The sequence below is a fragment of the Chiloscyllium plagiosum genome, chromosome 22, assembly GCF_004010195.1.
Source record: "Chiloscyllium plagiosum isolate BGI_BamShark_2017 chromosome 22, ASM401019v2, whole genome shotgun sequence".
Taxonomy (NCBI): domain Eukaryota; kingdom Metazoa; phylum Chordata; class Chondrichthyes; order Orectolobiformes; family Hemiscylliidae; genus Chiloscyllium; species Chiloscyllium plagiosum.
Genome location: NC_057731.1, coordinates 1,222,950 through 1,244,426, shown reverse-complemented (window position 1 = coordinate 1,244,426; position 21,477 = coordinate 1,222,950). Strand labels below are relative to the sequence as shown.

Genomic DNA, 21,477 nt, shown 5'->3' with positions numbered 1-21,477 from the left:
TCTGCCCCCACAGCTCTGTCTCTTCGTAACTCCTTGCCACAGAACCGTCTGAGAAGAGAATTCCTTCTCATCCAAGCTTTAAATTGGTGCCCTTATTTCTGAGACTATGCGCCCTGGTCCTGTGGATTCTCTCATGAGGGGAAACATCCTTTCAACATTTACCTTATCAAGCCCCTAAAAAAGGCTATATGTTTCAATGCGATCACCTTTCATTCTTCTAAATTCCAATGAGTTGAGTTCCAACCTGTTTAACCTTTGCTCATAAGACAATTCCTCCATACCAGGAATCATTTAGTGAACCTTACCTGAACTGCTTCCAATGAAATAATGTGTTTCCTTGGATGAGGGGACCAGACTGCTCTCAGTACTCCAGTTGGGGTCTCACCTTGTACAGTTGTCCTGAGACTTAACAGTTCAGAGTATAAAAGTTGGTAAGTGTACCGTTTACATGTGCACACAGAAGACACTTTTTTTCTGATTTGAAAAAAAATTCCCTGTTCCCACTTATTTCCTTAACAGTGGATTCCAGCAATTTTCCAAAGACTAAAGTCAGGCTAATCAGTCTACTGCTCCCTGTTTTCTCTCTTTCTCGAATATTTTTGTCACATTTGTTACTTTCCAATAGTTTTCGGTCATCTCAAAGTGATTGCCTGAATAGTGACTCTTCACACTGCCCAAAAAATGGATTCAGCACAAGAGATTTAGATTCCAGAAGGTTAACGTTAAGGTTACAGAATTTGTTGCAATGTAACAGTGGGAGTTGTATGCGAGTGGAAATCTAGTACAGTGGGGAAGGAAGTACTCCCTATTAACGTAGAGCTTTTTTGTAAATATTTGATTGAATCTAAGTAAAAAGGAACAGCAGTATAAGTGGTGTATGTAATTAACAGCATGGGGAAGTTTTGTGAGACTCATTATCATCAAGGCACCCTAAGTAGGTATGTACATTGAGTGAATTCAATTCAGAGTTGGTACAGAAAATCAGAAAGAGGAAAAATTATCTGGATACTTTGTTCCAGGAGACAGTCAACCATATTACGTTAGGAAGAGGCACAGATTTGATTACTGATCAGGCAGTAGGGTATGATTGAGAGTCAAACGTGTAAGCTGCAGTGCTGGAGGAACCTCTTCAGTTGAGCTTATTGAATCGTTAAAACATTCTTGAAGGGTGTGGAGTGTGAAGTCTGCAGTGTGGTTGGACAAATCACAGCACTGTGACACATAAGACCATTCAAGTTGAGGGGAGTTTAATAGAAAATGGAAGCATTGGCAATAGCTTCTGTCGCTGGAAACTGAGAGCTCTAAAAGCTATGTTGCTTGTTCTAATCTAGTTAAAAACATCTCCTTTCAATGATAGGAAAGCTTGGAGTGTGGGAGGAGAAGGTCCATTTGTTAAGGTTCATATTAATCAGCAACTTGGTTAGAATGAGGTTCTTTAGAGGGGGTTTGAGGACTAAACAGAACCTCAACATAAATAATCTCTGGGTTATACTACCTAACTATGTACAAATTGGCAGCGGGTCAAATGGATCAGAGCTGAATGTTGTTTGACTTGAGAGAGTAGGGTTTTGATTTCATATGGCATTTGTACCAATAGTATCAAAAGAAACTATTTTGTTGGAACAGGCTCAATTTAACTGGGTCCTGAGCAATCATACAGCTGTGGATAGAACTTCAAACTGGAAAGTGGCTGGGTGTGGTTTGGGGATGCATTGGTCGATTCTGAATCCAACAAGAAAAATCAGGCCACTGAAGAGTGCAGTGATTGGTAAAGATCAGCAAAGTGTCACAGGAGAGGACAAATCATTTAACTGTAATAATGCATCAGGGAATGTTAAAATTAAGAGCTTTACCTGAATACATGTTGTTTATAACAAAATCAGCAATTTAATGGCATAAATAGAGATTTAATTTAATTGCTGTAACAGAAATGTAGTAGCATTCTAGGGACTAAATATTTCAGGGATTTGACATCTACAAAAGGCAGACAAGATGAAAAAGGAGGGAGTGCCATGTAGCCCTAAAAATCAAAGATGATGTAGGACACTAGTGAGGAAGAACCTTGGCTCGGAAGAGCAGGAACCATCACTTTGGGTCCAGGAGGCAATTAACAAAAGGTAAGAAAATGCTGCAGGGTGCAGTATGTAGGCACCTTGGCGGTAGCTATCCCTTCTTTTGCCAGTACATAATGGGTGCAGTTTCCCCTTTTCACCCCAAACTGGAAAATTTAATCAACATGCCTCCTCATCGTTCCTTGGCCCTAACTCTGACCTTGCCTTTTACCTCTAAAATTTCCCTGCTTCCACATATGGAAGTTATGAATATTGGTTGATAGCCTAATTCCAAAGATTTGCTTAGTCACCTCTGCACACTTTGCAATGCCTGGCTTTTTTTATAAAGAAAATATTCCATTATCCTCCACTGCATCTATTCTAATGATGCAAAATCCATACCATGAATCTATGTAAAAAAAGATTAGCAAAAATAAATATGATTTCCATAAAGGCTGAGACCAGATAAATTGAAAAGTCAGGAAATGGCAGTGGTTTTGGATCTCTCTTCATGGTAGAAAATATCAAAAGCACCACAGAAGCAATGAAAGAGGTTATAATCTTCCAAAACTTCCTAGAGTCTGTCCATGCTAATAACTTCCCTGAATAGTTCATTGTTCATAGGTTTGTCCAGAGCCCAACTTGCATTTTATTCACTTAATGTTGTTTTTAAAAAAACTGAGATAATTTTAGTTGGATTGTGATTTCTAATTGTAAGATGTTCTTTTGGAGTCAGCTTGTCTGTGTGGCTTGTTACTTAGCCTGAAAACTAATATCATGACAATTGTCCCATTCTTGGTTCATTCTAAAACTTATTACTACATAATACTGTCCAGAATACGGAGTAAATATTAATTGCATTTATTATTTGAGCTGTTCTGATTTGACCAGTCTCTAACAAAAAAGTTTTCCATAATAATTATATTACTTTCTTCATACTGTATTTGTATATTTCCTGAGACTATCATCAGATCTCTTGACAAAAGCTTTAATTTCTTTATCTTTGCTTGGTACTACCGCAGTTTCCAGTGTCTGGCCACCCCTACTGAAGTTTTAATTGTCTCATCAATATTGTTGCTACTGCTTGCTCAATTTTATTTTCCATTCTAAAGGTTTTATAGTTTGGAAACTTAGGTGTCAGCTGAACCTAATCTTTGGCCAAGTCTTTGAGATGACTACTGTATCATAGCCTTTCAATTGAATTTGTTTTCCAAACTCTCTTTGTGTGCAACATGCATTTGTGTACCTAACTCTCAGCCAGATAGCTACCTCCTCTCTCCTTGTGTTTTGACGAATATTACAAAAATGTAGGTAATGTAAATAATTTGACATTCGTCTTATTTATACTTTTTCAGGAATATAAAATCCTTAGTAGAAGTACAGATAACACAGGTGGCCTGTGGTTATCATCATTCCCTTGCATTGTCAAAAGGTAAGGAAAGATTTTGTTGAGACCTTAAACAGAAATGCTTTGTCAAATATTTATTTGCTACGTAGTACATTCCACTTGAATGAAGTTTTCTCTTCACACGTGTGTATCAACTGGAATGTGTACCAGAAAGTTGTTAGGTTTCCAGTAAAGCTGATACAAAGCTACTGAGATCCCTGCAAGATTGAATTCATGATCCATTTGTTGATTTGTCTCCTCATGTCATTCTATCATTTACTGGATTTTCATGTATTCTTGAACATGACTGTAAAACATGAGCAGAAGTACTAAGGACACAGGAAATCTGAAATAAAAAACCAAATAGCTGAAGTGCACAACAGGCTGAGGTAGCATCTATGGTTAGATAAACAGATGATGGACTGGATATTAACAAGGGTGGGTTGCTTGGATGAATGGGGATGAGGAGGTAGATTTTCAGGCAAGAATTTAGGGTGATTTGAGTTAGTTTGCATACTGTAGAGGTTTTGTCTTGTACTTAGTCATACAGCACAGAAACAGACCCTTCTATCCAACTCGTCCATGCTGCCCAGGTTTCCCAAAGTATACTAGTCCCATTTGCCTGCATTTGGCCTATATTTTTGAAACCTTTCCTATTCATGTATCTGTCCAAACGCATTTTAAATATTGGAACTGTACCTGCATCTACAACAAGCATTAGCTCCTTTTCCTGTCTCCTTTAAAGTCAAAAGTGGGCAAGTTGAGGTTTTTCAGAATGTTAAAATTTTAACTTCTGACCCCAACCATCCAACTTTGGAGGTTGCAGTCAGCTTTTAAGAGAATGCAGGAGAAATGTAACTGGGGTGAGGAGGTCGTTTGATTTGTTGAAAAAAAGTGTGGAATGTCTGTGATGGGTTTGAGAGCAGAATTAATTAAATGACACATGGGAAATAGAAAAGGGGACGGTGGCAAGAAACCTAAGATGGTTCCAAAGGATGTGTGATGAAATGTAGAAGGGAAAGAGAAGCAAGAAAAATGTAGTAGAAGATTGTGGTGGAGGTAAACATGCTTCTATTTTAGGTTTCAATAGTTTCTTCAAAGGATTCTTCATAAATATCATAAATTTGGTAGTATATTAAAGTGTTAAAAAATAATTTATAAAGAATAGAATTAATAATATAGTGAGAATATTGGAACTTGAACTGTTAATTTGTCAGCTACACTTTTTTTCTTATTGGTTTTTATTTGTTCACATTAAATTTAAGGTAGTGTTTCTAATTAAGAACATAAGGGTGGAGAGGCAGGTAGTGTTGCGAAAGCTGGAGGCTGCAGAGGGCTTGGACATACTAGGAGAGTTGCTAAACAAATGGCAAATGAAAAGTGAAATTATGTACTTTGGCAGGAAGAATATAGGCATTTCTAAATGGGGAAAAGCACAAAGGGACTTGAGTCTCAGTTCAAGATTCTCATAAGGTCACATCCAAATTCATTTGGCAGCCAGGAAGGCAAATGCAATGTCAGCATTCACTTCAAGAGGCCTAGAATACAAGAGCAAGGATATATTGTTGGGCCTATATAAGACTCTGGTCAGATAGTGTTTGGAATATTGTGAGCAGTTTTGGGCCCCATATCTAAGGAAGGGTGTGCTTGTGTTGGAAGGGGTACAGAGAAGGTTTACAAGAATGATCTTGCGATGAAGGACTTGCCATGTGAGGAGTGGTTGAGGACTGTGGGTCTGTACTGTATGGAGTTTAGAAGGATGAAAGGGGATCTGCTTGAAACTTAGAGGATATTGAAAGACTTGGATAGAGTGGACAAAAAGATGATGTTTGCATCCATTGGAGAGACTAGGACCTGAGGGCACAGCCTTTAGAACTGAGATGAGAAATTTCCTCAACTAGAGGGTGGGGGTCTGTAGAATCCATTGCCATAGAAAACCATAATGGAGGTCAAGTTATTGAATATATTTAAAACGGCGATAGATAGGTTCTTGATTATTGAAGGAATCGAGGGTTATGGAGAGAAGGCAGGTGATTGGTTTTAAGAAACACATAAGCCGCCATGATCAAATGGTGGAGAAGATTTAATGGGTCGAATTCTACTCCAGTATCTTATGGTTAAGAAACATTGAGAGCAGGAGTAGACATTTCAGCTCTGTGAGGTAGTTCTACCATTAAATAACCATGGCTGATGCGTTTCAAATCCACCTTCCCACTGTATTCCAAAATTGCTCTTATTTCTTCAGTGTTCAAAGTCTATCACAGTCTTTTTTTTAACATATATTTGTTTGGCATGTGAGCTTAGCTGGCTAGGCCAGCTTTTATTGCTTCTCTTGATTCACTGAAAAGTTGAATATCAGTCTTTGATGATCGGTCACAGATCTGAAATGTCACCTCCATTTTCTCTCTCCACATATTTTGCCAGACCTCTTGATTGTTCAGAACAGTTTCTGTTTCAGATTTCTAGTCGCTTCAGTGTTTTGTTTAGTTTCAATTTTTGCACCATTGCCACAAGTATTTCAAGTACCAGATGCTACAGGTAGAAATCAGAGAATATTGTTTGAAACTTGAAAATAAATGGCAGTATTGTAACCTTGTTTAACTGAAGTGTATGCTTCAGCAAAAAGAAAAATGTTATTGTGTATCAAATTTTCTCAATTTATTGTATTTTCTCTTAATTGTTTTTGCAAACTGTCTTTCAGGAAGTCAAGTTTTCTCATGGGGACAAAATAAGAATGGGCAACTGGGATTAGGTCAAGATATTGGAAACCAGCCATCACCGCAACCTGTTAGATCTTTAAATGGTGTTCCTTTTGTTCAGATTGCAGCAGGTGGAGCGCACAGTTTTGCAGTCTCACTCTCAGGGGCTGTGTTTGGTTGGGGATGCAACAAATTTGGCCAGCTTGGCTTGAATGATGAGCATGGTGAGTAATTAGAAATCAGCAACAAACATAAAAGCAGACAGAATTATAGGTGAAAAATCAGAGGGAAATCTCAATGGAGATTTTATTGTGTGTTGAACTAAGGCCGGTGAAATAAGAGATTGCCGATGAAATGGGAGTTATATTTTTATATTCCCTTCTGCCATTTTAGACTTGTGGATTTTGTATTTATATTGCTCCTGTGGGTGCATATGAGGCCCTTATGATTTCATCAGCATCTAAATGTCCAAAAAACCAGCCTGAAGGCTCTGTGTCTCAATGTGAGGAGCATTTATAATAAGGTGGATGAATTAACTGCACAAACAGTTCCTAATAAATATGATGTAATTGGGATAATGGAGAACTGTCTCAAAGGTGACCAAAGATGGGAGCTCAACATCCAGGGGTATTCAACTTTGAAGAAAGATAGGTGGAAAGGAAAGGGAAGTGGGGTAGCATTGCAGGTTAAGGAGATACACTCAATAATAAGGGAGGACAATATGGAATCTGCATGAGTGAAGCTGCAGAACACCAAAGGGAAACAAGTGTTGGTGGGAGTTATGTACAGACCACCAAACAGGAGTTGAGAGGTTGGGGCGTTGTCAAGTGTGGGCACAGAAGTGGCAGATGGAGTACAATGTGGAAAACTGTGAGCTCATGCACTTTGATAGGAAGAATAGAGGCATGGACTATTTTCTAAATGGAGAGAAAATTCAGAAATCTGAAGTGCAAAGAGACTTGGGAATTCTAGTCCAGGATTCTCTCAAGATAAACTTGCAGGTTGTGTCAGTAGTTAAAAAGGAAAATGCAATGATAGCATTTGTTTTGAGAGGACTTGAATATAAAAGCAGGGATGTACTTCTGAGGCTCTGTAAGATTCTGAAGATGAGGAGGGATCTAATTAAAGTTTACAGAATACTGAATGGCCTGGACAGAGTAGATATTGAGAAAATCTTTCCATTGGTAGGACAGACTAGGACCTGAGAACACAGCCTTAGAGTAAAGGAAAGACGTTTTAGAAAGGAGATAAGGAGAAACTTCTGCAGCCAGAGAGTGGAATTTATGAAATTAATGACCTTGGAAGGCTGTGGAGGCCAGGTCATGAGTATATTTAAGACTGAGATAGGTTCTTGAGTATCAAGGGGGTCAAGGCTTGCGGGAAGAAAGCAGAAGAATGGGGTTGAGAAACGTATGAGTCATGATTGAATGGTCAAGCAGACTCGATGAGCTCAATGGCCTGGCCACTGCTACTGTGTCTTATGATATATGGGATAGCATCTTTTAGGAAATTAGAGATGTGTACAGTAAGGATGCAGGAGTTATTGTGGGTGATTTCTATCTGCATATTGACTGGACTAACCAACCTTGTAGCAATGCAGTGGAGGAAGATTAGAGACATAGAGATGTACAGCACAGAAACAGACCCTTCAGTCCAACTTGTCCACGCCGACCAGACATGCTGAATTAATCTAGTCCCATTTGCCAGCGCTTGGCCCATATCTCTCTCAATCCTTTCTATTCATATATCCATCCAGATGCCATTTAAATGTTATTTGTTCCAGCCTCCTCCACTTCCTCTGGCAGCTCATTTCATACATGCACCACCCTTTGCATGAAAAGGTTGTCCCTTACGTCCCTTTTAAATCTTACCCTTCTCACCCTAAGTCTATGCCTTCTAGTTCTAGAATTCCCCCCAACCCAGGGAAAAGACCTTGTCTATTTACTCTAACCATACCCCTCATGATTTTATAAACCTGATCACCCATCAGCCTCTGACACTTCAGGTAAAATAGCCCCAGCCTATTCAGCCTCTTCCTATAACTCAAACCCTCCAACCCTGGCGACATCCTTGTAAATCTTTTCTGAACCTTGTCAAGTTTCACAACATTCTTCTGATAGGAGGGAGACCAGAATTGCACACTATATTCCAAAAGTGACCTAACCAATGTCCTGTACAGCCACAACATGATATCCCAACTCCTATACTGAATGTTCTCACCAATAAAAGAAAGCATGCAAAATACTGCCTTCGCTATCCAATCCAACTGAGACTCTACTTTCAAGGAACTATGAACCTGCACTCCAAGGTCTCTTTGTTCAACAACATTCCCCAGGACCTTACCATTGAGTGTATAAGTCCTGCCCTGCTTTGCCTTTCCAAAATGCAGCACCTCATATTTATCTAAATTAAACTCCATCTGCCACTCCTTGGCCCATTGGCCCATCGAGTCAAGATCCTGTTAGAGTCAGAGTCATAGAGATATACAGCACAGAAACAGACCCTTTGGTCCAACTTGTCCATGCCGACCAGATATCCCAATCCAATCTAGTCCCACCTGCCAGCACTCTGGAACTGAAGGATATCCTTATTAGTCAGGAAATGGTATTGGGGAAATTGTTGGGATTAAAACCCGATAAGTCCCTGGTGCCTGATGCTCTACATCCCAGAGTACTTCAGGAAGAAGCCCTAGAAATAGCAGAAGTATTAGTTATCATTTTCCAGCATTCTGTAGACTCTGGAAAAATGGACTGGCGGGTAGCTAATGTAAACCCACTTGTTTAAAAAAGGGAGAGGGAATTATAGGCCGGTTAGCCTGATATCGATGGTGGGGAGAATGCTGGAGTTGCTCATTAAGGATTGAAATGACTGACTATTTGGAATGTGGTGACAGAATCGGTCCAAGTCAGCATGGATTCACTAAAGGGAAATCATACTTAACAAATCTGCCAGAATTTTTTGAGAATGTGGCCAGTAGTGTGGACTAGGGTGAATCAGTAGATTAGATTAGATTACTTAGTGGGGAAACAGGCCCTTCGGCCCAACAAGTCCACACCAACCCGCCAAAGCGCAACCCACCCATACCCCTACGTTTACCCCTTCACCTAGCACTATGGGCAATTTGGCATGGCCAATTCACCTGACCTGCACATCTTTGGACTGTGGGAGGAAACCAGAGCACCCGGAGGAAACCCACGCAGACACGCAGATGTTGTGTTTCGAGATTTTTCAAAAGGCTTTTGACAAGGTTCCACGCAAGAGATTAGTAAACAACATTAAAGCTCACGGTTTTGGAAGTAATGTATTGACATGGGTAGAGAACTGGTTGGCAGACAGGAAGCAAAGAGTTGGAATACAAGCGGCATGCAGCAACAAGTGGTATTTTGCAGGGTTCAATTGTATACACTAACAATTTGGACAAAGGTGATCAAATGTATACTTAAATAATTTGGATGAAGGAATTGAATGAAATATCTTCAAATTTGCAGAGTACTAAGCTGGATGGCAGTGAGGAACATGCTAAGAGGCTATAGGGTGACTTGGGCAGGCTGGCTGAGTGGGCAGATACTTGGCAAATGTAGATAAATTTGAGGTCATCAGCTGTGATGGCAAAAACAGGAAGGCAGATTATTATCTGAATTGAGGCAATTAAGAAAAAGGTGAGATGTAACGAGATCTGTGTGTCATGGCGAAACAGTCGCTGAAGGTTGGCATGCAGGTTCAGTAGGCAGTGAGGAAAGCAAATAGCATGCTGGCAGTCATAGCAAGAGGATCAGTATAGGAATAGGGATGTCTTGCTGCAGTTAAACAAGGCATTGATGAGGCCACACTTTGAGTATTGTGTGCAGTTTTGGTCTCCTTGTCTGAGGAAGAACATGCTTGCTATTGAAGGGGTCCAGCAAATGTTCACTAGACTGATTCCTGGGATAGTAGGACTGACATATGAAGGAAGACTAGGTTAACTGGGTTTGTACTGGAATTTAGAAGAATGTGGTGGGGAGGGGGAATGGGGGGAATCTAAGAGGAACATATAAAATTCTGATGAGACTGGACAGGCTAAATGCAGGAAGAATGTTCCCAATGTTGGGAAGTCTCGAACTAGGAACCTAAGAATAAGGGGTAAGCCATTCAGGACTGAAGTGAGGAAGAATTTCTTCACTGAGTTGTGAAGCTTTGGAATTCTCCCACAGAAAGCTGTTGGGGCCAGTTCATTAGATATATTCAAGAAGGGCTGAACATGATCCTTGCAGCTAAAGGGATCAAGGACAATGAAGAGAAGCAAAATTGGGGTACTGAAATTGCATGATCAGGTGGTGCAAGCTCAAAGGGCCGACCAATTTTCTGTTTCATGTACTAAAATCACTGAATTTCTAAAGCGTGTCTCGGATAACGATTGAATATTGTTTTTTTTTCTCTGCTGGAATCAATCATAAGTAAACCTCCATGTTACAGTCACAAGATCATTCTCAATTAACCTTATTACTTGATAGATAAATATCAATGAGCAGAAATATCTTTTTAACAACAAAAATGCTCCATCAATCTAACTGCTTCGAAGGAAAACAAAGTTTCTGAATGTTGGACTAATTCTGATTTAAACAGTTAAGCTTAATAATTACTGAGCACATGGCATTGACGAACTGATTCAAATTGAAAGTGAACTGATAGGTGTGTAGGCAATAGATCTCAAAGCAACTCTGTGCTCGAGTTCTTTGACTTGGATGTTTTCTCAATCCGGTATCCTAAAGACATGGAATATCAGAACTTGCAGTATTGTACTAAGGTAGGCAAGAATATGATTTGAGTGCATTTAAGTAAACATTGAAGTGTTTGGCAACAAAGATCAGGTGCAGATCATTTAAAGCTCTGTGTAGCGTATATTCTCGTATGTTAGATTTAATTTTCAAATTAGGTATTGTATTATCAAATTTCTGATTTACTAAATTATAATTACATGCAGCAGAGCTCTCTATCCTGTTCAAACTTCTTACTTAACATCAATTTTGATCCCAGACAGATATGTTCCTGCTCTGTTGAAATCTCTTCGAACACAGAAGATTGTCTATGTTTGCTGTGGTGAAGATCATACTGCTGCTCTTACAAAGGTAGAGCTCGGGTTATTTTACCTTGGTGCGAACTCAAGGGATCAAATATCCTTCAATAGATTTGCACATATTGTAAATTTGCTGCTTCAAAGTCAAGCGAACAAAGTTGCTGTTGGATTTCCGTATGAGTATCAAAGTGCTTAAGTGGATTTGATATTTCTCAGTGATGTGGACAACACTAATTGGAAAACTAATGAATAGTAATAAAATTTCTAGATCAATAAAGTATTTAAGATTTTCTGCCATACCCTGATAACCTTCATTGTCCATACCCATTGTGGCCAGGTTGGCAATATCTCTTAATAGCTGCCTTATTACTCCACCTAAATCTGCCTGCTTGATCAGCATCACATCCACCACCTTGGAACATTCATCTGGTATGTAGAATTCTGAAATTTCCCTGCTAATAGCACTGTAGATGGACATACAGCGAGTTTTGAGAAGATCTGTAGCTCAGGTTGAGGTTTTGGATGTAGGTTTGCTCACTGAGCTGAAAAGTTCATTTTCAGACGTTTCGTTACCTTATTAGGTAACATCTTCAGTGGACCTCATGCGAATCAATGCTGAAAATTCCTGCTTTCTATTTATATGTTTGGGTTTCTTTGGGTTGGTAATGTCATTTCCTGTGGTGATATTTCCTGTGGTGAATTCACTTCCTGTTGTTGAAGGCAAGGTGGATGGTAAGGTATAGGTCCACTAGCATGATAATAATCTCCTTGTTCTAATAGTGTAGTCAGTGTTTCCTTAGCTAGGCTAATGTTGATTGAAGTAAACAGGGCTGTTACATCAAAGGAGACCATTATCTCATCCTCTTCTACCTTAGTGTCTTTGGTCTTCAGGAATTCTTGGGTAGGGTGGATGGAGAGGTGTGAGTCCTCTACTAAGTGTTTGTCTTTTGTGTAGCTCCTTGGCCAATCTGTAAGTTGGTGTTCCAGGTAACGAGACTATGGGTCTAAGGGGGGGCTCCTGGTTTGTGAATTTTGGGTAATCCGCAGAAGCATGGCGTGTTGGATCCATCTGGTTTCATGTTTTGGAAGTCAGTCTTCCAACCCACTTCACTTTCAACAAAACCTACAGACAAACCAATGGAACACCCATGGGATCTCCGATATCAGGATTCTTAGCAGAGGCAGTAATGCAGAGACTTGAGCAAACCGCTCTGCCAACCATCCAACCCAAACTCTGGGTCCGCTACGTGGATGACACCTTTGTCATCACATAACAAAACAAGTTAGAGGATACCCTTACTGGCATAAAATTCACTAAAGAGGAGGAAAACAACAACAAACTGCCATTTCTAGATGTCACAGTGGAGCGAACTGCCAATGGGGAACTTCAAACCAGCGTCTACAGAAAAACAACACAAACAGACCAAATATTGAACTACAGAAGCAATCATCCCAATACCCACAAACAAAGCTGCACCAGAACATTATTTCAACGAGCCACCACACACTGCAACACAGAGGAACTACGTAGAGCAGAAGAAAATCACCTATACTGTGTATTCAAAAAGAATGAGTACCCAATGAACACAGTCTGCTGATTTCTCAGCAACAAACCCAAACAAGCAGACAAAACAAGTCCAGAAACCCTAGCCACTCTGCCCTGCATCAAAGACATCTCTGAAATGACTGCCAGACTGCACAGACCCCTTGGCATCATGGTAGCCCACAAACCGACCAACACACTAAAACAGCAGCTAACGAACTTGAAAGACCCAATACAGACAATGAACAAAACTAACGTCATTTACAAAATACCGTGCAAGGACTGTAACAAATACTACATTGGACAAACAGGCAGAAAACTAGCCACCAGGGTACATGAACACCAACTAGCTACAAAAAGATGTGACCCGCTCTGACTAGTATCCTCACATACAGATAAGGAAGGACACCACTTCGACTGGGACAACATAACCATCCTAGGACAAGCCAAACAGAGATTCACACGAGAATTCCTAGAAGCATGGCATTCCAACTGGAACCCTATCAACAAACACATCGAGTTAGACTCCATCAACCACCCCCTGAGAAAAGGAACAGGAAGTGACTTCACAGGAAATGACATCACCAACCCAAAGAAACCCAAACATCTAAATAGAAAGCAGGAATTTTCAGCATTGCTTTGCATGAGGTCCACTGAAGATGTTACCTAATAAGGTAATGAAACGTTTGGAAATGAACTTTTCAGCTCAACGAGCAAACCTATATCCAAAATGGATATACACCCATTTTGGACCGAAGTATTCAAAAAGGCAGCTCATCCCGAACATTTTGAGAACAATTAGGGATTGACAATAAAGGTTTTTGCTGGCTTACCAGTGAAGCACAAATTCCACAAATGTTTTGTTTAAAGACTTGAATGGCCATCATACTGTTAATATGTAGCTGTTACTTGATAGACTAAAATAATGTGCAAATAAATAGGATTAAATGACAAGTTCATTGGTATGATAAGGCACTTAAGAGTCTACCATGTTGGTGAGGGACTGGACTCTCAAATGTAATAAACAGGATAAGAATATTTTGCAGTAAAAGGTGAAATTTAGAAAAGAATGCTAGCCATCTGATTGGAGCTGAAAAGCTGAACAGAGATTTCTTCTGGAGAGAAAAGTTGAGGGCAGCGGAGGAGTTTGAAGGGTTAAGGTTGAAGTCTGCATAATGAAATGGTGGATGTTACATAGCAGTTGCTTGAGGAGTAGCTGTAATTGGCACTTTGAGTAGTTAAAGAAAAACCAGATATGTTGGCTAGGGAGTCTCTGGTTAGGATGATCGATCTAAAATTTAGCACCAGGTCTTTTGGGATGAAGTTAGAAAGAACTGTTCCATGCAAAGCTTGATGGAACTTTGCAAAGCTCTTCTGAAAACAGCATTTTATGCTGAGCTGACTTTTAATTTTGAATCTGAAATTGACAGATTAACCAAGAGTCTAACAGATTGGTGGCGGTGGAGGGAGGATGTGATGCAAGGAGGAAGGGAGGTCAGTATTGAAGTTGTTGGAGATCAGTCATCTCATTGAATGAAGAAACTCAAGGACTGAATGACCTATTCCTGCTCCTACATTTTAGTTCAATGATACTGTTCACTCGAAGAGTCTATTGCAATTTTCTACTCGTGAGGGCAATGGGAGCTCAGTTGCTCTGCATATTCAAAGTTGAGATCACCGCTGAAGCAGTCCCTGTCCAAATGCAATAAGACCTTGATGGAATATAGGCTTGGACTGACAAATGGCAAGTAACATTCCTACCACATAAGTGCAAGGCAATAACCTCCTCCGAGAGAATTTGGCTATCACCCCTTGGCACTTAATGATATTACGATTGCTGAATCCCCCAAAATCAGTATCCTTTGGGTTACCATAGGCCAAAAACAAAACTGTACGCACCATTTAAATTTAAATACTGTGGCTACAGGGCAGTCAGAAGCTAGGAATCCTGCAGTGAGTAACTAAACCTTCTGACTCCCCCAAAACATTTACACCATCTACAAGCAAGTCGGGATGTGTGATACAATACTCCCCATTTGCTTGGAGAAGTAGAGCTCCGGTCACACTCAAGCTTGACGTCATCAAGAACAAAGCAACCTGCTTTATTAGCACCATATTCCCAAACATTCACTCCCTATATCACTAATGTTTTGTGGCAACAGTGTGCCATCTATAAAATGCACTGTAGACATTTGCCAAGGCTCCCGAGGCAGTGCTCACAAAACCCATGACCACTTCCATCTATAAGAACAAGGGCAAGAATGCAAGAGAACACAATTACCTGTAGATTCTCATCCAAATCACTCACCCTCCTGACATGGAAATATATTGCTGTTTCTTTCCTCTCCCAGGGTCAAAGTCCTGGAACTCTTTCCCAAACAGCACTGGGCACACCAAAAGAATGCAGCAATTCAATAACACAACTCACTTTCCGAAGAGCTTTTAAGGATGGCCAATAAACGCTGGCCAGCAAGACCCATATCCTAAGACTGAATCTTATTTATAAACTTGGGGTTTTAAAACTGGGAACAGAGAATAGGGCAGCAAATTTGAGTTTAGGTATGTCATCGCTAGCATCTTTTGAATGAAGGAATTGATTCAAGGGACTGTTCAGCTTTTTTCTTATGATTGATTGCTACTGGTTCACCTGTAATTGTAATTCAAATATATTTGCCTGCAGGAAGGTGGAGTATTTACATTTGGTGCTGGAGGCTATGGCCAATTGGGGCATAACAGCACAAATCATGAAATAAATCCAAGAAAAGTCTTTGAATTGATGGGATATGTAATAACACAGATTGCATGTGGAAGGTTGGTATCCCGTTTTGTTAGATGGCATAGTGTATTGAACTTAATTTGATTTTGCTAAACCTTTTTTAGTCAAGTTTATATACTGGAGCAGGAAAAATTACATGATACTTGCAGATGCTAGCACTGCATCATTCTGTTTCTGTTTGATTTTGAAAGCCAGAAAGAGTTGAAGAAACAGTTTTTCTTCTGGGTCACAAATCCAGCAGTTAAGAATATTCTTGAGAAAATCTACTGCTTTGCATTTTCCAACAAAACCTGATGGAGCTTCCCTAGACAGATCTACAGTTTTGTGCTTCAGTTTCCCAGATATCTTACCAGAACCAAGCTTTTCCTATTTATTTTATTCATGCAGTTATGTACATCTTTCTTGAAGTTCAGTTATGATAGAGTTGGACCATCATGTTGATATTGGCCATTCAACTAGTCACATGATGTCATCATGGTGAAAATGTTCTGAGTATTATTTGTTAAATTGTTTTGCCTACTTCCCTGCTACAGTTCACTTCAGTATTAAATTCTTAAGCTGTACTTTGGGCATTTTGAGCAGATGAAAGGCTAGCTGCCATGAGGGTTTCAGACACCCTCATTGACTCGACAGTAGCCTAGTAACGAGTTTTGAGATGATTTATAGCTCAGGTTGAGGTACTGGATGTAAGTTTGCTCGCTGAGCTGGAAGGTTCATTTCCAGTTGTTTTGTCACCCTACTAGGTAACATCTTCAGTGGGCCTCCATTCGAAGCATGCTGATAATTCCTGCTTTCTATTTATATGTTTGGGTGTCTTTGGATTGGTGATGTCATTTCCTGTGGTGGTGATACTTCCTGTGGTGAAGTCACTTCCTGTTCCTTTTCTCGGGATGGTAGATGGGGTCCAACTCTGTGTTTGTTGATAGAGTTCCGGTAGGAATGCCGTGTTTTTAGGAATTCTCATGCATATCTCTGTTTGGCTTGTCTTAGGATGGATATGTTGTCCCAGTCGAAGCAGTGTCCTTCCTTATCTGTATGTAAGGATGTCCAGAAACACTAGCCACTCTCCCCTACATCAAAGACATCTCTGAAATGACTGCCAGACTATGCAGACCCCTTGGCATCATGGTAGCCCACAAACCCACCAACACACTAAAACAGCAACTAATGAACTTGAATTACCCCACACAGACAGCAAGCAAAACTAATGTCATTTACAATATACCGTGCAAGGACTGTAACAAATACAACATTGGACAAGCAGGCAGAAAACTGTGCACCAGGATACCTGAACATCAACTAGCCACAAAACTACATGACCCTCTCTCACTAGTATCCTCACATACGGATGAGGAAGGACACCACTTCGACTGGGGCAACACAACCATCCTAAGACAAGTCAAACAGAGTCATGCTCGAGAATTCCTAGAAGCACAGCATTCCAACTGGAACTCTATCAACAACACATCGAGTTAGACCCCATCTACCATCCCCTGAGAAAAAGAACAGGAAACGACATCACCAACCCAAAGAAACCCAAACATATAAATAGAAAGCAGGAATTATCAGCAGTGCTTCGCCTGGAAGCCCACTGAAGATGTTACCTGGTAGGGTAACGAAACATCTGGAAATGAACCTTCCAGCTCAGCAAGCAAACCTGCATCCAGTAGCCGAGTAAAATGTGACTAACCTAATCAAATTGGCAGTCAACTGATTTTGAACAAAGAACAAAGAAAATTTACAGCCCAGTAACAGGCCCTTCGGCACTCCAAGCCTGAGCTAATCCAAATCCACTGTCTAAACCTATCATCCAAATCTTATGGATCTGTATCCCTCCGCTCGCCATCTGTCCAGAGGCACCTTTAAATGAATCTACCGTGCCTGCCTCTGCTACCTCTCCTGGCAAAGCATTCCAGGCACCTACCACCCTCTGTATAAAGTACATACTGTGTGTATATACCCCTTTAAACTTTTCACCTCTTACCTTGAATGAGTGACCTCTCGTTATTGAAACCCTCACCCTGGGAAAAAGCTTATCTCTATCTACCCTGTCTATACCTTTCATGATTTTGTAGACCTCAATCTCCTTTTCTCTAATGAAAACAATGCTAACCTACTCAACCTCTCTTTATAACTAGCACCTTCCATACCAGGCAACATCCTCATAAACCTTCTCTGCACCCTTTCCAAAGCATCCACATCCTTTTGGTAATGTGGCGACTAGAACTGTACACCATGTTCTAAATGCAGCCGAATCAAAGTCTTGTATAATTTAACATGACCAGCCAGCTTCTATATTCGATACCCGTCCAATGACAGCGAGTATACCATACGCCTTCGTGACCACTCTATCCACCTGTGTAGCCACTTTCAGAGTACAATGAACCTGAACTCCCAGATCTCTCTGCACATAAACCTTTCCCAAGATTCTTCCGTTTACAGTATAACTCTATTTGGAGGAAGATTAAAGTCGGTTGTGCAAAATGTTGGATAGTCTCCTCAAACATTTTGCAGCCCAGACAGTGAAAATGATCTTTACCACCCACACCTCAATCTCCTGTGGAATTTGTCAGTGTTTTAGGATTATTATAATTCTGTGTGCTTTTGAAATGTTTATTTTGAAGGAGTGTTGATAAAATTGATGTTCAGAGTACTGGCAAATATTCTGAAGTTCTGTCCAGCAAAAATTCTTGCAAATCATTGGCCCTGACAAAGATCTATAGTTTTACATATTGTGGCTTAAAAAGGAATTGACTTCAATATTATCTTCTTTTTGTAAAAGGCAGCACACACTAGCATTTGTTACCTCATCTGGAAAGGTGTATTCATTTGGTCTTGGAGGAAATGGCCAACTGGGAAATGGGTCTACAAGTAACAGAAAAAGCCCCTGTGCGGTGAAAGGAGCATGGGTTCCTCATGGTGGACAATTTTTACCAATTATCAGTAGGTGTCAGTATATGTACACCTTATATATAAAAATTTAAATTCTGTGGAATTTCTGTAAAATTTCATGACTTATTTTGAATCACCAATCTCAGTAGTGCTCTGTTCTGAGTTCTAATGACTGGATTTCTTTTAACTTGAATGTGATTCTAATACTATTGACTTCCGTTAATGTCTTTCTAAGTTGCTGCAGTCGACTAACTCCAAGCTCGATGTAAATCTAGAGATATACTGTTAAACTTCTTAAGCAAGCTCTGTTGAATTTCCATTCCAGTAATGACTACTTCAACTCGCAAAAGATTTAAAATGCAGTTATTTGTTTCCAAAGCTCTGCTCAGACATAGTCATAGAGATGTGCAGCATGGAAACAGACCCTTCAGTCCAACTCGTCCATGCCGACCAGATATCCCAACCCAATCTAGTCCCACTTGCCAGCACCTGGTCCATATCCCTCCAAACCCTCCCTATTCATATACCCATCCAGATGCCTCTTAAATGTTGCAATTGTACTAGCCTCCACCATTTCCTCTAGCAGCTCATTCTATACACGTACCAGCCTCAGTGAAAATGTTGCCTCTTAGTTCTTTTTTATATCTTTCCCCTCTCACCCTAAACCTATGCCCTCTGTACTCCCCACCCCAGGGAAAAGACTTTGTCTGTTTATCCTACGTATGCCCCTTGTGACTTTGTAAACCTCTGTAAGGTCACCCCTCAGCCTCCGACGCTCCAGGGAATCAGCCCCGGCCTATTCAACCTCTCCCTATAGCTCAAATCCTCCAACCTTGGCAACATCCTTGTAAATCTTTTCTGAACCCTTTCAAGTTTCACAACATCTCTCTGATAAGGAGGAGCCCAAAATTGCACGCAATATTCCAACAGTGTCCTAACCAATGTCCTGTACAGCCGCAACATGACCTCCCAACTCCTGTATTCTTCCTGACCTCTCCGCCCCCACCCCACTCCAGCCTATCACCCTCACCTTGACCTCCCTCCACCTATCGCAATTCCAATGCCCCTCCCCCAAGTCCCTTCTCCCTACCTTTTATCTTAGCCTGCTGGACACACTTTCCTCATTCCTGAAGAAGGGCTTATGCCCGAAACGTCGATTCTCCTGTTCCTTGGATGCTGCCTGACCTGCTGCGCTTTTCCACCAACACATTTTCAGCTCCCAACTCCTGTACTCAATACTCTGACCAATAAAGGAAAATATACCAATCGCTGCCTTCACTATCCTATCTACCTGCAACTCCACTTTCAAGGAGCTATGAACCTGCACTTCAAGGTGTCTTTGTTCAGCAACACTCCCCAGGACCTTACCATTAAGTGTATAATTCCTGTTAAGATTTGCTTTCCAAAAATGCAGCACCTCACATTAAACTCGATCTGCCACTTCTCAGCCCATTGGCCAACCTGATCAAGATTCCGTTATAATCTGAGGTAACCTTCTTCGCTGTCCAGTACACCTCCAATTTTGGTGTCATCAGCATACCTACTAACTATACCTCTTATGCTCACATCCAAATCATTTATATAAATGATGAAAAGTAGAGGACCCAGCACTGATCCTTGTGGCACTCCACTGGTCACGGGCCTCCTGTCTGAAAAAGAATTCTCCACTCTTCTACCTTTGAGCCAGTTCTGTATCCAAATGGCAAGTTCTCCCTGTATTCCTAACTTTGCTCTCCAGTCTCCCATGGGGAACCTTGTCGAAAGCCTTACTGAAGTCCATATCGATCACATCTACTGCTCTGTCCTCATGTGTTATGCTAAAATAATATCCTAACTGTATTATATTAAAATATGAGCAGGCAATGTAAATGATTTCAATAATAATAAACCATTTGTGATTAGCTATGCTCCTGAATATAGTAGTCCTTTCTATTGAGAATATAAATGCATGCAACATTATTCAATATTAGAGCAAATGGCACAACCTAATAACTTGTTTCCATTGTTCTAGATGCCAAAAACAATTATTATGTTAAAAGAATTTTCTCTGGAGGTGATCAAAGTTTCGCACATTGTTACAGTTTGCAGGTAATGAAATTGAGGGCTCAGGGTAATTTTCTGTCTCGATCTGAAGTTGAATAAGATGCAGATTTAAAATGTCTAATCAAAAATGCCTGTACTTACAACTGTAACCTCATACAGGAGTGTACTTTTAAAGATCTGACATACAAATATTTCTTGTACTTAAGAAAAAATTCTTTGTTATCCTGCAATGTATTCCAACTTGCATACAAACGGGCTTCTGAATGAAATCTGTCATCGCCTAGGGGCTGCCTGTATATTTTGCACGATAAGGTGCAGACAATGGTAACTGAGTATTGCACCACTGATTTCGCAGGTGTTTCAGCTCTCCTTGAATTCCTGTACTTGATAGAAAAAATAAGCTCAATGCATATATTTTAGCAGCACTCTGCAGATGACTGAAGCACTAGGGAGGGATGGAGCTGATGCATTGAGTTTGATTTTTGTGTCAAAAATGATTGTTAGATATTCTAATCTTAGATAAATGAAGAAAGATTGTGCCTTCTAATATACCCTTCTCAAGCTGACTAACGCGTGTGCGCTGTCATGCTCTCAACCCCATGCACTCTGTCTTACACTCGCTCCTTCCTCATTTGCAGCGTGGGTTGGTACCTGGGACTTCGATGTTGTGGCTATTACGGAGACATGGGTAGAACAGGGACAGGATTGGCTGTTGCAGGTCCCAGGGTTTAAATGTTTTAGTAGGGTCAAAGGTGGGGGTAAAAGAGGGGGAGGTGTGGCATTGCTTGTCAAAGATAGTATTACAGCTGTGGAAAGGACGATGGATGAAGACTCGCCATCTGAGGTAGTTTGGGCTGAGGTTAGGAATAGGAAAGGTGAGGTCACCCTGTTAGGAGTTTTTTACAGGCCTCCTAATAGTCCTAGAAACGTAGAAGAAAGGATTGCGAGGATGATTCAAGAGAAGAGTGAAAGTAATAGGGTGGTTGTTAAGGGGGACTTTAACTTTCCTGATATTGATTGGGAAAGCTATAAC

The 21,477-nt window shown here is 40.5% G+C and overlaps 1 protein-coding gene across 4 annotated transcripts in view; it reads left to right on the top strand.

The window, feature by feature from the left end:
* herc4 (HECT and RLD domain containing E3 ubiquitin protein ligase 4) overlaps positions 1 to 21,477 on the top strand; it is a 102,308-nt gene that overhangs the window by 8,028 nt on the left and 72,803 nt on the right. For 2 of the 4 annotated variants that reach the window (XR_006314881.1, XM_043712274.1), the window contains exons 3-8: positions 3,407 to 3,483; positions 6,140 to 6,361; positions 11,151 to 11,242; positions 15,414 to 15,544; positions 18,292 to 18,452; positions 20,413 to 20,489. Coding sequence is in view for 3 of the 4 variants with exons in the window: in XM_043712274.1 (XP_043568209.1) it covers positions 3,407 to 3,483; positions 6,140 to 6,361; positions 11,151 to 11,242; positions 15,414 to 15,544; positions 18,292 to 18,452; positions 20,413 to 20,489 (760 nt within the window). In the remaining variant the exon portion in view is untranslated. Of the gene's footprint in view, positions 1 to 3,406; positions 3,484 to 6,139; positions 6,362 to 11,150; positions 11,243 to 14,163; positions 14,228 to 15,413; positions 15,545 to 18,291; positions 18,453 to 20,412; positions 20,490 to 21,477 lie in introns of those variants that run through there. The other 2 variants (XM_043712276.1, XM_043712275.1) reach the window with 2 other exon arrangements.